This window comes from Gadus morhua, chromosome 3 (assembly GCF_902167405.1).
Source record: "Gadus morhua chromosome 3, gadMor3.0, whole genome shotgun sequence".
NCBI classification, from domain to species: domain Eukaryota; kingdom Metazoa; phylum Chordata; class Actinopteri; order Gadiformes; family Gadidae; genus Gadus; species Gadus morhua.
The window spans coordinates 17,062,780-17,080,810 of NC_044050.1; the positions used below are offsets into that span (position 1 = coordinate 17,062,780).

Genomic DNA, 18,031 nt, shown 5'->3' on the forward strand with positions numbered 1-18,031 from the left:
ACCACAGTGGCACAGTGTATTTAATGGTAGTAATTCATAACACTAGCCATGATTGCTGGATGTATATCAAATTAATTTGAAGGAAACCCCTGGAAGCGCCAAAAGATAATGGTAATTTTAATTAATGTTTTCCACTAATAATTACCACAAGATGGCCACCAGAGAGGATTTATCTTGATGATCCATGGGTAAAATAAATTTGGTTAATGAATTCACTATAACCAACCTCTGTCATTGCCTCAATAATCGTTTATTGTACACAACAATGACTTGTACTTTGCTTAAGCACACACAGAGAATTGACATGCAACGGATAACTGAACTAAATATTTAAAAACCAAGACACATCGGCCATTGATTGACAGTTTGAAAGGGTAAAAGACAGAAATCAGAGCAAGGTCATTAAAACAACATTAGCAACCAAGAGAGAAAAAACGTAAAATAATCTTTAAAGAAGTATTAGGAGACAAAAATGTATCTGAATGTTGAATGGAAGAAAATAGCATCTTTAAAGCAGGTTAAATTTTTACGAGCGAGAAAAAGCCAGGCGAAGACAGACAGACAGACAGACTTCAATGAACAGACGGACAGACTATAGAAATAGACCAACTTTAGTGATTCAGAAAGAGTTCAGACAAACATACAGTCCCTGGACAGGCAGATCGTATTCAGAAAGAGACAGAGGGACTGTCCCCCCTTGAGAGACAGACAGTCTTCAGAGAGACACAGACAGCTTACCAGCAGCCAGTCCATCAGCGTTAGCCCCCAGCTCCATCGACTCCTTCATGTCCACCCTGCAGTGTCCAGGGTGCTGGCTCATGTCCTCCATCTGTCCAGCTTGTCTCTGGTCCCCCTGTTTCCCTCACTCTCTCTCTCTAACCCTCTCTATTTCTGTTTTCCTCCTGGTTCTCCACTTATTTTCCCCCCACCTGGTCCCCCGATATGCCACACAACACCGACGCTCCCGGCTGCCTGTGCTCCAGGCGAGGAGTTGCTGTCTCTGGGAGACAGCGGTGCGCCCCTCCCTCCTCCTCCTCTCTCTCCCTTTGTCACTCTCACTCTCAATCTCACCCCCTCTCTCCCCCACTGGTCCCACCGCCTCACAGCCTGCTGGCAGCCAGCGTGAGGGGATAGGATGCCTGCGGGAAAACTAATGTGTAGGATAGGGAAAGCCGAGAGATCTGAGGTGGTGGCGTTAGCACAAGAGTGAGATACAGATGTGAGAGCAATAGAGAGAGAGAGAGAGAGAGAGAGACAGAGAGAAAGAGAGAGAGCGATAGAGAGAGAGAGAGAGAGAGCGATAGAGAGAGAGAGAGAGAGAGAGAGAGAGAGAGAGAGAGAGAGAGAGAGAGAGAGAGAGAGATGGGTTGGGTGGTGTTGGTGGGAGGGGGGGGGGGGGTATGAAAGGGTTGAGGAAAAGGGAGTGAGACACAAGAATGAAGAAGGAGAGTGAGCTGGACAGAATTGATGTTATGTACGATACACAGCTCTATCCATCAATCTCAGGCTGACAGACGCTCACCTAGCGCCACCCAGGCAACGCGATGATGTAGCCTGTAAAGGCAGAACTCACTCTCTATTGCTTTCCCTCTCTCTTTTTCTGTTCATTGCGCAGCAACTGCTGCATTCAGACAAGGGAGTGGGGGCTCTCTTCTGGATTTCTGCACTCCTCCACACCACCCAGCCACCACCTCCATCCACCACCATCACCAAACCAGCCCATTCCGCAAGCTGTTTCATGCTTCAGTAGCAAGAAACAATTAACAAGAAGCCGACAGCTGATCACCATATGGACAGTGCAGGTGATTTCTATTTCAAGATGAAATGGTGGGGAAAAAGAAAGAAGAGCTAGACAGAGGAACATGTATGAATGAATGAATGCAAAGAGTCGTTCACTGAGAATGAGCTTAGAAGACAGCACAGGTTTAATAAGGTTGTAACATTTAACTGGGATATCCTGCACTATCCTTTATATTTATTACGGCAAAAGTGAAACCCTTGAGAAAGCGGTAGTTCAGTTTCACTCATCACTGTTTGGGGATGAGTTTACATTCAGAAAAACACACAAAAAGGTTGGCCATGGAGCCGGTCGACCGCTTGAAGCAAGGGGAAACTTAATAAAGACACCTGGTTGCCCAGTAGACCATCCAAAAGAGAAATAAAGAATCAGAATTCGAGGGAACACTGCAATCAGGTTTGTGGAAATTAACGGAGATGGCCAAAGATGCCCTAGCGAAGTGGAACACGATTTAGTACCACCTTAGATGTTGACATTTAAGCTATTTTCTTGTTTTTCACGAGACTGGACTCCCAGCCTATGTATTCAGGCAACTTAACCATGTCTTCCTTTAAACTCATACTGATAAAATAACCTACTATTGATTCACCTTCACTATGCCATTGGGCTACTCCCAAGACCATACAAAATGAAATGTTCTTTCATAACCTGCTGAATGGAAATGGGAGTATTTGTGGTGGAAAACGCAACAAACAAAAGCATGTGCGTTCATGCTCCTAAAAGAGAATAGGTACAGTCTGAGGTGATGGCAGAGAAGGAACCAACTGATTATAATTATCGTAACGACCGTACTTTTAGTCATCGCCAACACATGATTTCTCTCTGATTACCCACAATCTTAGAGTTTAGGTTCAGTTTAGCGTTTGGGACACTCCTTACACTAAAAATGACTCACACAAATCTGGGCTGTATTTAACACAGCAAACTCCAGTGTACTTCTTCCATAATGAATTCAAAAAGTATAGCGCCCTTTGCATTATAACTGATTTCTGAACCTCAGAGGGGTTTATTGTCAAAAGGACAAGAAACGTGACACCGACATCAGTAAATGTAGACTTGGGACAGTACAGACTACTGTTTAAGGCGTTCGACTCCCAGCCCAAAGGTTTGGGATTTAAACCCCAAAGGCCAGTCTGTAACCTGTAACGTCTATCGGTATCTAATACAAACAAAAGACTGTAAGTAGGTTGTTCTTACCGCCAGCTATCTTTCTATATATTATTTCACAACTAAGTTACAAAAAAGAACCAGTAACTACTGTAACTACTGAGTTAACTACAAAAAATAACCTGTAACTACTGAGTTGAATGGAAGACCTCGTCAGCGGTCCTCACAGCTGGCATTAGGCATCAGTCGGATGGTCGCAGGAGTCATGTTGTAGGCGCGTGTGCGGTTGTCGGTGGGTTGCTCCAGATTTGGGAAGGTGCCAAGGAAACAAATGGAGATAAATTGGTCCCTGCAGGAGCAATAAGACCACAGATGAATCCACTCTACGCTCTTTCCTCTCCGGCAGCTCAGCGACCGGTCTCCCCATGCTTATCTCTCTATCGACACCTTCGCTCTCTCACACCTTCCCTACAGCACCAGGGGGAAAGTAAGGCGTCCTCCTTTTCAAAATGTAAGTACATAGGGGAAGCATGTGCATAAGCACCATTCAAAAATAACACACACACACACGCACACGCACACGCGCACACGCACACACGCACACGCACACGCACACACACACACACACATTCATTCACACTCATTCATACACGTACGCACCAACATACACACAAACACACCCTAACATAAAGTGCCAAACTGGGGCGGAGTAGTGATCCATTAACATTCTAATAGGCTCCTTTTTAAGGCGACATGTGTTGTCTTATTAGAGTCTGACGGATAGAGGAGGGTGGGGAAAATCAATAAGACATTGCGCTGGGGATGGTGGATTGAAGGAGCTGACTAAAGAAAAGGGGACGGGGGACGGGGGACGGGGGGGCTTAAACATGCCCTTTTTACCTTTTCAGCCTCAAAGCTAGGGTAATTGCCTAGCCACATTAAAGATAGCGTAGACAATTTATTTTAGATTTTTTTTTTTCATAATTGTTGAAATCCTCTATATATCCCGACAGCAATCAATAAATCAAATGCTTCGCCAATGAGTTGATGATTGGACGGCCTAGCAGCCTGTCTAGTGTCTACCAACCTATCGAGCTACCCGGGAGAACTCTGCCCATGCACTCATTGCGCATGTCCAGAGTCTTGCTAGGGTGATCGATTCCCCCTGCCTAAGGATTATGGGTTCCCTCCTCAATGAAGGGAGACACCTCACCTATCTGCTCCCTAATGACCTGGGTCTGAACTCCCTGTCGCGGACTAGTATGGTGGAAAAAAGATGTCTGCATGGTGGGACAGAGGCTCAGGAGACCAGGGAACATGGAACAATGTCACCTTTAGTCATTGGTAATGTCAACCAACTCCACATCCACAAATGGATGAGTTTAGTGATAGCATAGAGACATAGAGGAAGAAGAACCAGCAGGTATTGTTCTATTTGTCTTTTATGTAATTGGATATGGGTCTCTTTAAGAAACACCTGTTAGATTAATGTTTATCAAATGGAGCACCAATTAAAGAAGTTCAGGACTAGCTCTTTTGAAGAACTTGAAGAACCGGACATTTACTTGAATTTAAATTGAAGGAGTTGTTCTCGAAGATTGAAGCAGCAAAGTCAAACAAATTGAATGTATGGAAATATGTTTCATATTTCAATACATTTAAAAAAATCTCCCAGGCCAGAACACACAAAATAAGTAGCCTGCGTTGCTGCATTGTTTAAAATGTGCATACAAATAAATATAAATTTCAGATTTAAATAACACACAAATTAGAGATGTAGTGAAAATTGCAAAAAGCAAACGGTTTCAAAATATATTATTCCACTTATGGAACAAATCATTCTTTGTGTTGAACAATGTTAGATTGTAATTCAATAACTCATAAATCAAAATTGTATGAACAAAAGTACATCACTTCAAACCAAAAAGAGTATGCCACTGTAGCAGTAGTATAGTAGTAGTATGGTGTGTTTAATAAAATGACAACAATTAGGAAATCATGTATGTTATCACTTGTCGATATGGATTACAGATTCAATTGTCTCTCATGTTTCCTCTGGAAGATATTTCCAAACGCTTGGTATAATCCACTCTCGGGATAACATCCAGATATTCATGTTTTTGTTACGCAGTAAATATAATTCTGGCCTTGGCTGGGCACCAATTGATTTGCAAATATGACACAGCCTTACATTGTTCAAAAAGCTCTTCTCGCCTGCTGAATCTGGATGGAAGTAAAGCAAAAATATATTGCAATCGGAGTGAAGCTTCGCGAGCAGATATCTGTTCATCTTTGAACAACATTATTCAGTCTATTTTGGATAAAAAATAAAGCAATTACTGCTCTGTAGATTGCTGCAAATTCTCTGATCATTTTAGGTCTAAGGGACTAATGCGGATATATTTTTCAATTATGTAAAGAAAATAATTTTCCTGTTATTGTATCCAACCAAGTCTCACTCGAGGAGGAGTCCTGCAATAGTTGAGTTGTAATAAGGAGAGAATGGAGGAAAGGTGATTGAGAGCTTGGGAACAAGAACAGGTAGACCAGAACAAGGAAAAGGTAAAGTTGTATCCTCTGTAGGCATCCTTTCCGTAATGTAAGAAAATAATCTCAGCCTTGTTTTTGCCAGTCAGTGGCAAAAACAAGCACTTTTACATACAAAATGATCGGAAAAAAGGTTGCTCGTAGAAAAATCCAGATGTTCCCCTTTCATTTGGTGCAACCTCTTCATCACTAACTGAAACTCCCTTCCCAGAGCTCTGATTGGTCCTAGCCTTTTGCATTTTGGGGATCGAGGCAAGAGCGAGCCGCAGAGGAGAAACACAATGTGAACTTGTGAGATCGTGATGGTCTCCAAGGCTAGGCATAATCATCACCTTGAGGAATAACTGACAGCCCCGACCCCACCGGTCCCGTTTTCCTTCCAGCGCCTTCTCAGAGGACATGCTGAGACCTGGCCATGAATTCATCATCATTTGTTTCCATGTCAGGCCATTACATTGTCTTCTAATGTTCCTCTATCGACATGTGCTGTATTCTACTGCTTCAAGCTACGAAGGGTGTAAAGCGTTGATTGAGATGTAGGGTTTTTCACTCCCTGCAGCTTGTAGATTTCAGAGCTTTTTAGATTGTCAAACACACACACACACACACACACACACACACACACACACACACACACACACACACACACACACACACACACACACACACACACACACACACACACGTGAGCATGTGCATGTGAGCATGGATATGCCTGTACACACACGCACACCCACATCATTGATTGCGAAATGACAGTTTACTTTTTTTTTCTTCAAGGCTGCCAAAATGTTCTGAATGAAGTTCTTAAAAGTATCAAGAGTGTGAAGAGTGACCACGGACAGGTCTGTGATGAATTAAAAAGTCCTTGAGCAAAAAAAAAAAAAAAGTTTTAAGATTGAAATATGTTGAACCTGTGACATTCCTCCCTGGCTTGAGTTATAACCGCCAAATCAACCGACTCCACTTACTCTGGAAGCCAGAGGAAGAACATGGCGGCATAGGAAGATGTCGTATCACTATTTACTTTTTAGGTATTAAGCAAACACTGTTTTAGTGATTTCAGATAGTTTATTAAGGAACAGATGTGCATCTTGCCCGAGGATAACAGCAGGAAGGCAACAGAAATTGAAGATCAAGCCTAGTATCTTTCTGTTGGGATTTGAAGACCCCAGTTACTCCACTGTCCTACCCCTGAATAAACTTTTGAAAGGCTTAGCTAATTTGGCAGACATTTTCGAACTATGAAGGGCTCACAGCCCTTGATATTTCCGTAATTTATCACACAAAATGGATCATGGAAGGCTTTGAGATGCTGAATCTTTAAATCAAACAGCCCCTTGTGAGTTCAAGAGAATTCATCAAATTCATTAATGATGCCACATAAATGCCACAATGAGCTGAAAATGAAAGCAGCTACTCATTGACAACAAACCAATCTAACACAACAACATTTTTTGTGCATTGTTCAGCCAAATAAATAAAAGCTACCACTGAGCCATTTCAATGTCTTGTTGAACAGCATCTTGCAACTAAACTGTGAAAATCACTCAAACGGGTACCAAAGAATTATTCATCAGTTCAAAATATCAATACAGATATCGGACCTTGAATAGATTAACTTTTAAGAGACATAGAATGGAAATTCTGCATCGGTAGGTTGTTTGGTAAAGCAGAGTCTAACCGAGATTTTAACACCCATATCCCCGGCAGAGCGTTTGTCATCTACCGTACGAGTTGAGACGTCATTACTCGTAACAGCGAGGCCACTGCAGCAGGAATGATGCGTAGATCAAGAAAGTAATCTTCTAAATTGCCCCTATCAGTGCAGAGAGGGAAAGTAAAGTGTTGTGTATGTGAGCAGGGAGACACACACATATGAACAATAAAAATTAGATAATTATATCACTTATCAATTATATCACTGAATTCCATGTTGCAGTAGTGCACAAGAACATCCAAATGCAAGGAAACCACAGTTGGCATGCATGGACGCACCCCCTGTGTGCTTGCCCATGTTTGTTTGGATGTAACGGCAATCCTTCGGTTGCAGCCAGTCGACTGAAGCATTGTGTGCCTTTTGATTTGATGGCCAATTATTCGGGACTCCAGCTTTTTCTGTAGCAACAAGCCACTAAGACATCCAGAAAGACCCCTCTCCTCTTTCTTCTTCTTATTCTCTGCATGGTTACACAAAGATTAAAGGTATATAAATATATACAAGCATGTGCATTCAGAAAGGCTGTGAGGCAACTGACTTTAGAATAGGAGTTATCTGCACCTTTGAAGTTATTTTACCAGTCACCCCTGCGGTAAAGTATGGTGGCTCAAGGCAGTGTCATGAGATGTGATATTATTTTTCGCCCCTGCCCCTATTTGACTGAATCAACCCAGATTCTATAAATAATGTCTGTTCTAAGGCTTCCGTGGCTCTATGGCGTTAGCGTTTGCATCAACACTCAATTTGTCAACATCAATAAACGTTTTTCCCCTGAATTTATCGTTCTCATTTCTTAAACTGTTCAATTAGTTAAAGTTGCACTACGTAACATTGGCTACTCGATGCTTTCATAAACAATGACATCATTTTGGAAGTATAAACTGGCCCCTTCCAGGCTAGTAAAGGTCACTGTAGCTTTTTCGTTGGAAATGTAAGGTGAGATGGGAGAGGGTATTTAGTTAATACCCTCAACGCTAGATGCCAATAATTCCTTCACACTGCACCTTAAACGTTTGATTTTAAAAGGTTGATTCTAGGATGAAACATAAATGATCACATTCATCTGTCAAAAAAAGGCGTCTCTGTAAGCAGCCTATGCTCCGAGATCGTGCCCAAAAACAAATGGTACTACAAACCATTCAAAACCAAAATAAATAGTATTCCAACCAACGACAAGAAGTGGGTGTTGTGGGGTTTTGCGCTGCGGTCATGATAGTTTTAACTGGATGCACGAAACACGGAAGGGAGGGGCGAGCTGACTCTGTTTGTTTGAGATCTCGCTTCAAATACCAACAGAAGTGACGTCACCCAACATCGCTGATACAACCTTATTAAAACGAAACAATAACTGACAATCGACGACGTCAGTTGCTGTCAGCTGAGGCAGACACTTGTTGTAGAGCTTGTCTTGTTCCTTATGGAGTGGTCAACACACGATTAGCGTTTTTGAACCACTACCTCCTGGTGCATTTTGTCATTGTGCAGGTGGACTCTAAGCCTCAACCTACACTGGGCCATTATGTTATTCTGAATGAAATATACAACTTTAGGTGGAAAGTCAAGCATTCAATTGAAGAGCAACAAAAATACCACAAATGTGGTTTTAATGTAACTACATCTAGGTGCCTTTACTGGGCTCAAACCAGCCATAATCCACACACACCCAAAAAGTGTTTTTTGTTGCTGTGGTTATGGCAGTTGTTTGTCATCCCCTGCTGTTGCCTTGGCAACAACAGGGTATTGCGATAGCTTTATTGGATGTTCAAGGATGGCTGCATTGTTACGGTGCTTTGTATTTTTGTTTTTTGCATTCCAACAGCCTTGGAATTATTTTACCATTAATTTACCCATTTACCTATTTCCTCCACTCCACGTGAACCCAGCCACTGAAAAATATAGAACGTCTGGCCATATATTGAGCATCACATTTAACAAATTCACTGGGGGGGGGAAAGAAGCTGTGAGACAATGTAATTAACCTTAAGGCCAAACTGTCTTTAGGTTGAAATTGGAAGTTTCTTGTTTTATTTAAGAAATAAGATATGGAGGCTGAATAATGTAGGGCTGTAGAGATGCATAATGAGGCGTAGGAAGCGTCCATGGATGCGAGGGGGAAAGGAGCCCTCTCAGCAGGAAGAGAAGGGGAGTTTCAATCAGCGCCTCAGGATACCACTCAAATATTCAGACCAGCCCTAAACTATTCCTATTGTATATTAAACACTAGTGGCTAGCTTGATGGCCATAACGGTTAGCTTGATGGCTGCTAATAACTATAAAAGGCGATGGTATAGCAGTGATTCAAGAGCTTTTATGTGCTAAACGAAAGAAATACACAACATCCAAACCATGATTCTTTAAATGAATATTCGCACTCACGGTTCGTGATGTAATGATGATAATCTGCTATTAGAATAAGACATAGCATTCAAATATATGACTAGGCAAAACAAGCTGTTATTCAAATGTAAACTCCTAAATCATTTTTGTTGTTTTAAAAAAAATTGAGATGTGTTAAAAAAATATATTTTATCATATTCTATGCTTAATATAATTTATTGGAGTTTATATGTAATCACACACTTAATACTGTAAATGCTGTGCCAAGATTATATTAATCTCATGATTTATTACATACCTATTGTTCTCTATTGCCCACTTGTTTTTCACTTTCTTTCAACTAATCAGTAACCATGTTATAACACCATTCTAACTAATCTTGAGTTTTTATATTTAATCTGGAAAAATGTCAGTGAGACTTCCACCGACTTCCTGGCTTCCTTTGTGTTCCCCCAAGACACACCTTTGGATACTCAATACAGCTTTCTTTTTGTTTGCTACTCAATTCAATTCAAGTCATTATGTGGTACGTTTACCTCACAAGAGAAAGCAACAGATGATAGAGGTCTAAAAGGTATGTTATTTTCCCCCAATGTAGCCAACCATTATTCTTGCATGTATTCAGTCTGTGTACATCTCAATATTGTATGCGTTTTAGTGTTTTGGAACATTGCATCTTGTTTTTGGGTTTAAAAGAGTGAGCCATTAGGTTATTTCCAGACATTTGCTATACTCCACATATAAATAACAATATACAATATAGAGTATTAATTAAATAAATGAAAATCTAGAAATTAATATCTTAAATTAATTTCCATCAAAAATATATAAAAAAAAATGTATCAAGGTACATGGCATTCACATTGGAAAAGCACAATGCTCATCGCACTCTCCCTAAGACAATGCAGGGTCTGCATGCTCACGGCCCAGCTCAGAAGCATGCAGCAATCGGGACCGACGCTGAGACAGAGTGCTCTCTCTCTCGCTGTCTCTCTCCCATCATCGCTTCCCCTGCCTTACCAGCGCCAGCTCTGAATCCTTGGCTCTGCCTGATAAAATATTTAAGATCCTCCATGATTAAAGTGCATCCTCCTCACCTTGGCAGAAAATCCATTAACCCCCGGGAGAATCAATTCAATTGATTTCAATGATATAGGCTGGAAATTGTGCATGGGGAGGGATGGGCGCAAGGTGAAGGTGTAGAGAGGGGCAGGGTAAAGAGTAGTAGTGGTTGGGCTGGGAGCTTGGGCTGGACGATATGATGGAGAGGAGAAAGGAACACGAGGGTGGCAGAGGTAAAAACTTTCCCTGCTCTCTGATCCTGCTGCACGCCACAGTTAAACAAAGGATCACTCCGGGGCACATCGTTGCTTGCATGTCTTAGAAAGTTTAGAGCCAAGAGCCAGTGCCTTGTCATGAGACGGTGTGTTCCTGCTGCACTCCGCAGTTAAACAAAGCATCACTCAGTACAGAGAATGGTTGGGAGGAGCTGGGGCGACACCTCCTCCCTTCTGTACCGAGCAACTAATGCCTTCAACCGACAGCAGAGAGTACCTTTCAACAGATGTGTAAAATGGGTGCAGGTTACAGAATGGTTCATGTGAGCACTAAATCCCCTCACCGTCACCAATACCATAGTGATGGGAAAACACGCATTCATGAAAACTTACAAACATATCCTTGCACACATTGCACAAGTTTAGTGAAATATGCCTGTGTGGAATTTTTCTGTGCAATGCCAAAGTCACTGTCTTAATAAAGCTTGTCATTTTCCCCCCGATGTGTGAGGGAGAAACTAGTTATATCTATAGCTATATTTACCCTCAGAGGAACAGTAACTTAAATGTGGCCTTTATACAGCATCAATATTAAATTGTCTCATTCAATAACATTGGTACTCTATACATAGCAGACCGAGCAGAAACAGCCTTGCCAACAGAATATCCAGTCTAGTTGCTTGTTAGTGTAATGTTATAAAGTGTAGTAACTTATTTGCATTTCTTTGCAACACAAAACAACTATACATATTATGTGGTGATACTGGTGCATAGTGTATTGTGGAAATAGACTGTTGTGTGAAGTGTAGAATTATTTGTTTTGTACACTTTTGAATTTGTTATGTTAATTGTACAATCTGCAGAATGCATGGTTTCACCGATATTGGAATATTGCTTCCAATATCGATAGTCATTGTTTCTTGTATTTTTAGCTAAACAGAGCATGTACCATTTAATCTAGAACTACAATAAAGTTCATCCTGTTCCAACCTACCATGTTGGATTCATGTTTACCGGTAATTGTTATTTCCCGTTATAAGGCTGAATATTAAAACCCTAGGGGCTATTTGAAGATTCTGTGTGCTTTGTGTTTGATTTGGTCAATCATTCTGAAAAGATTGTAATAAAGGTATTTTTTACAAAACCGCTCGTTTCATTATCTTTTGGTCTAGGTCTAGTTGTAAATAGCATCACCTAGATTAATTTGAAGCTTGTTCATTAGCGCATTTGACACGTTTAAAGACATCATAATATTTTTCCATATTCCATTTTCTATTTCTAACGCAGCAACAAAAGCTACCAATGGCCATCAATTGGAGCAATCCTACATCCTACAATCTGAGCTCAATAAAGAGGAGGTGAGAATTTCTTCTAGCATTAAAGTAAACCATGTGATGAAGATGTCACAAGCTGTCAAGCAGAGTCGCTGGTAAACAGCACTTAATAGCCAAGTGTCAGGTGATGAGGTTTCTTGAAAGATGTATGAATTGTATTGTGTGATTGCGATTAAACTCCATTAGTGGTTCTCAAACTATGGTACGTGTACCACTGTAGGTACGCAATGTGTTACAGTGAACCTAGCACATGTGGTATGTGGTGGTATGTGATGATATTCTTAGAAATGAATCCATGAAACCATCGCATTTCAAACTTCATCTTACAACAGAACACGCAGTGCTGAAAGACAAATTTTAATAGTCCGGAACAACATCATTACGCACCGCGTCTGAAATACCTTCAGAGCACTTCACTCTGGGTGAGCAGGCGAGTTTAACAGAATTGTTGTGCGACGAAACATTTCAGCGCTTTCGGACGACGCTGTGTGCTTTCTCCTTTCTTTTGCGACCACATATCAGTGCGACAAAGGCTGTGTGTGAATGAATGAAAAACTGTTGTTATTCTTAATGTTCTCACTTGCTGTGTGTGTGTGTGTGTGTGTGTGTGTGTGTGTGTGTGTGTGTGTGTGTGTGTGTGTGTGTGTGTGTGTGTGTGTGTGTGTGTGTGTGTAAGTTCTCGTGCTACCACTTTGTACAGCTGACAACAGTTAACAATAAATACTATTATTTTGAAGAAAGAATATGCCTCCTACGTGAACTGTACATAGCTGAATAGGGCCGCAGGTCTCAAGTCTGTATTTTTATTTTTGTATAACATCGGTCATAATGGTGGTACTTGGGGAGACAAATATTATCTGAGGTGGTACGCCGCGGTATCAAAAGTTTGAGAACCACTGCTCTAGGTCATGGCTATCAAGCCAGATACAGATTATGATTCAGAATCTTCCTCTCTAGAGCCGCTTGTCCGTTCTACTGGAGAAAGGTTTTGCAACATGGCGGACTATGTGGAAGAGGGCACGCTCCTTACGAAGTTATAAAGTTTTCATTCTAAGGTAATGAAAACAAAAAACATTCTTATTTTCAAGGGACTACACACTAATTAAAATGTATTTAGTCATTTTATATTCCCGACTGCCCAATCCGTTCCAAAAAATAGCACTAAACCTACTCCGATAAATTCTCTTTCAAACTATATGTCAGCTGAACATTATGCTTTTTCAAGCCTATTTCAATGCAACTGCTTTTGATTGTCTGATTAATCTTTATTTTTTTCAAAGCTCTAGTCTAATCATCTGTGCTCATCAGGAAGCATCAGCATGTTGCTTAGCAGTCCATGCCAAGGTACATGTAAAAGCTCCATGCATATCTATTTATTGCCTGCTTCACAGACTGGTGGGCTTGGAGTTGGCTAGAGCTGCAGCTTATTGCTCTGAGCTTGGTGTAGGTCGGAATGCCCAAACACATGCACACAAACACAGCACACATCGGCTGTTACTTCTGCACATAACTCATTCATATACACAAAATGCACACACAAACGGGCTGGTAAACCCACCAATCCTGCATTATCGTTAAAACACACTCACAAGTATTCACAATCACTCCCACACACATACTACACTCCCACACCTCCCACACACACATCCTCAATGCACTGCACTCTACTGTATACACGACATAGGTTGATATGCCCACACGTACACACACGCACCCACACATACACACACAAACGCGCACACACACACACACACACACACACACACACACACACACACACACACACACACACACACACTGGTAAATAGATAAAGGCTCAGGAAATTGTCTGGACTTTGTAAAGGTGAGTTTCAGTTGTGAATGGCTTTCCTTTGTGAAACCACCCTGGCCATATTGTCTGTCGGCAGGGAAAATGTCAACTTGTATTTGAGCTCAAGCAATTGCAAAGGTACTTCATATTACATTTATCATTACCACTGACAGTACACAGGAAGAGACTTTGGGAGCAGCACATTCAATTAGGCCATCAAAAACCAAGTCATGTATTTGCTCAAGTTGCTTTATTTTTTACATTCAATTACTATTCCAGTCTCTCCTGTGCTCAGAGACACAGACCTCATCGGCAGATAGACAAGACCAGTCAGCTTGTTATTATAACATCTATTTTCAGTGAGTGAGCAGCAGCAGCATGCATTATATAGCACAGCCTCTCCTTGTGGATCATCTTCTCAGACAGAAGGACTCCAGACAGCACCCCCTCACTGACCTCTCTAATGAAGAGGGTTCCCCCAGCTACACCAGGAGACCCCGCGCCTGTCCTGGAGCCCTTATACTCCCAGAGGAAGTCTGGTTCTGCAGAAACAAATAAGGCCTAAGCCCTGACACCGAGACACAACGCAAAGATACAAGCATACCTCAAGCACAAAAAATGTTTTTAAACTTGTATCTGTTTTTAGTTTTAGTTGTATGAAATCATATCATGCTCCGTATGTTGTAATAATACAACTATGACATATAAATGTGCTGAATTAAAATTTTGTTCAGATTATGATTCTTTTATTGATTCTAGTGATAATAGTTTTTGTTACAATTTCTCTTTTCAAGATAATATAAAACAGAACGTATAATAAATGTAAGTGCAAAATGTAAATCACAGGAATGATAAGGCAAAACAATAAGGATTAATGTGCATTCGTGCAAAATAATTCATATTAAAATGTGCATGATAACATACATACGATATTCATATACATATAATATACAATATAAATTGTCTCATGAAAATGCTGAGCTATTGTACAAATTGAACATTATGGATGTTTCTTGTTGAATGGTACCAAAAAGTAATTCAGATTTTTTTTGGTACAGCAGCAAAGTGAGTTTATGCGCAGTTTGGTAAATTTTAGAATACAGCTACACTGGCAAAGTGTAGGGTAATTGCATATATACAGGAAAACGTGACCAGGAAGCCAAAGAAAAACGTAACATTTTCAATAGCACAACAGGTAAAAAAATCGAAGATATATTTCTTGTGTATCCCTGAACAGTGTTTCCCCTTCATCCATCCAGAAGCAGTGCAGCACCACTGCTGGATTACAAGTTCCACTGCAATAAGGCATGCAACCAAAGCTAACAATATATACAAATATATTATTTTTTTTACTAAATGATGTTGGGCGCATCATAAGCAATATTTGGTATACTTGAGATATTGGAGCTGACCCATGAGGGACTGTCTCACTCGTGGTCTTTGAGGTGTGCAGTTTGATGCTGTGTGGTGCAGGCTGTCTGTTATGCTTAGATCTTTCGCCAGTGTGAGTATCTCTACATGTGTTATTTTGTGTCAAGCAAGCGAGGTCTGTACTCTTTCCCTTCAGTTGCGATTGTGTGGGATGATCGGTCAATATCAGCTGGCTGGATGACAGCTGCTGGTTCCAGTATTCCCAATGTGGGGTGTAACCACAAAGAAACTATGTGAGTGGAATGACCATCGTGGAGATTTAAGGAATGGCTTTGGCTGAAGTCAACCATGGTGAACAAGTACATTTGCAATACACCATGGGTGGGGAGTGGACATGTCTGCAAGGATGCAAGAAAACGAAATACATCCACACAATAAAAAGTCTGTAGATTGCCATGGTATTAGTATCGTGGCAAATGAGTAACTCTGGTAACTCATTTGATCTTTGAGATTAATTGTTCCACTACAAGTGTCCGTACTCCTGCAATCTAATGCTAACGTTCTTCATCTAGTGTTGACATCTGCTTGTCTGACCTGTTGTATCATTTCTCTGCAGCTAACCACCCTGGGCTATAAGCTGTCAACTGGAGTGTTATGATACTCAATGAGACTCAGATAGGGTTCTCTCTGATGATCAGCTTTGGCCTTTCCATAACTGCTTTGGCAATAGTACAGACTTGATCTTATATGAGTATACTCCCATCAGTCCTCACATTTCTACTGAGAGCCATTATCCGATATAATTGTGTCTGGTATGCTGTGTCTTGCGAAGGCTGGTTTAATTTTGTGCATCACAGCAGAGGATTTTATGCAGTGTAGCTTGTTAATCTCGCTATCGGGCTCTCTGTTTGTGCTTTTCTATGCCCATGTGAACTGCATGGATTCAGGTGAGGCTGGGACGAGGATTTTCTCACCCTTGATTAAGATGACATTCATCTGTGAAAGTTTATCTCAAGCTTAAATTCAACTTGTTATTGTTCCACTGATGCAATTATGTGATAGACTCCAGTAATAATACTGTTGTGTTTTTAGTTTTCTTGCAAGCCATCATCCAGAATAGTTTTTTTTTTTTATTTAATGCATGCATGCATTTTACTTTTACAGTATTGACAAACCACATTGTTTGATCATTTGAAATAAATTCCCCCATATGTTCAAAGCTGTTTGTCTTAATTGAAACTTAAGTGGACCATGTTTCCAAAATCGAAACGTCCGATGCGTGTGTCCTTTCTACTATGCTGTAGAGCATTAAGACAAAAGTAAGCAGTTCTTGTGTAGAAGAGAAGCCACAGTATTATTAAACACAAAGCATGGAATTGCTACAAACTGTAGACTGAAAACTGTATACCCGCTTACGTAACTAATATCACTCACAAACATACTTGCATGTTGTTTGTTATGTTATATTGCCAAACCTTATATTGGAATGCGCCGTACTGAAATCTCTGATCACGGTAATACCTCTCTGCGTCCATGCACATCAACATGCTGCACGTGTGCACCTCACACAAACCTCAGCAATGAAAACATCTAAGGGGAAATAGTGTACTGTCATTATCCGTTTTAAAGCTTTGTGTAGGCTGCTTGCTCGCTCTCTCTCTCTCTCTCTCTCTCTCTCTCTCTCTCTCTCTCTCCATATAAACCACTAATTTCAGAGGGAATTTAGTTTTCCTTGTTCATTTTGTTTAATCTAGAGCTGCCTTAAAAGGCTCCTGTATCAAATCTATTAACTAATGACCATCCACCCCTCCATAATTCCCCATTATCAAGAAAAATCAACAACATAGAAACCAAAGCAGCCATTTGTAGATTAAGACAAAACATTAAGCTAACATCGCTGTGCTAGTCATTATCAGCAGATACCACGGGAATGGCTCAACACAGTGGCTTTGTCAAAGACGAGATACAGCTCACGTTAATGGTGTTTTTTATTAATCTCCCTCCAAGCATCAGAACAGGAGACAACTACGGCTTGATTAGAAGGAAAGGCCAGAGCTGTATCCCTGGAGGACCTGGGAGGGCGAAAAGAGGCTTCTCATCACCCTGCCGTCTGAGTAGTACAATCATGCTAGAAGAAGAAAACTAGCGTTGTATATTCTGGCATATAGATCATGAACTCAAAACAAAATTTGCACTGCAATTACTATCTATTCATTTATTAGGCCCTTTTATCAGAAGCAATATGGGGTGAATTCATATACATGCCGTGATGGAGTATGGCAAGGTTATCCTGCTCAACTGCTTGAACACAGTTTGGCTGGGACTAGAAGACCTCAAATACACTATCTTGAGACACAATTTGCAGATAGCTAGTGCTGACTATGAATATATCATGGGAAAACCAACACAGGTATAAAGAAATGCATGACAGAAACAACACAAAATATTTACAACGTTGGTATTACAATTTTAAAACAGCATAACCAAAGAGTAAATAGCTGCGTAATATGTTTATCAAAACACGTCTCAATTAAACCCACAAGTGTAATTGTTACAGTAAATATTGATCGCGAAGATTTACATCAAAGAAAACACCAGATAAACAGTTTGTTGTGTATGACTCATTTAGTAGGCCAAGCTTTGATTCACTTTAGCCTGCCTTGATTTGCGATAAGATAGCCTCCTCAAAGTGAATCCAATATAATCCGAGATTCCCTAAAGAAGGACATC

The 18,031-nt window shown here is 40.7% G+C and overlaps 1 protein-coding gene across 3 annotated transcripts in view; it reads right to left on the minus strand.

Moving 5' to 3' along the window:
* The window catches only part of inpp4b (inositol polyphosphate-4-phosphatase type II B), a 138,219-nt gene extending 137,214 nt beyond the window's left edge, over window positions 1-1,005 (minus strand). Inside the window, exon 1 of one of the 3 annotated variants that reach the window (XM_030352558.1) lies at window positions 739-1,002. In XM_030352558.1, coding sequence (XP_030208418.1) covers window positions 739-829 — 91 coding nt within the window. In that variant the 5' untranslated portion in view covers window positions 830-1,002. Of the gene's footprint in view, window positions 1-738 lie in introns of all 3 variants that reach the window. The other 2 variants (XM_030352560.1, XM_030352557.1) reach the window with 2 other exon arrangements.
* Window positions 1,006-18,031: the final 17,026 nt, after the last annotated feature.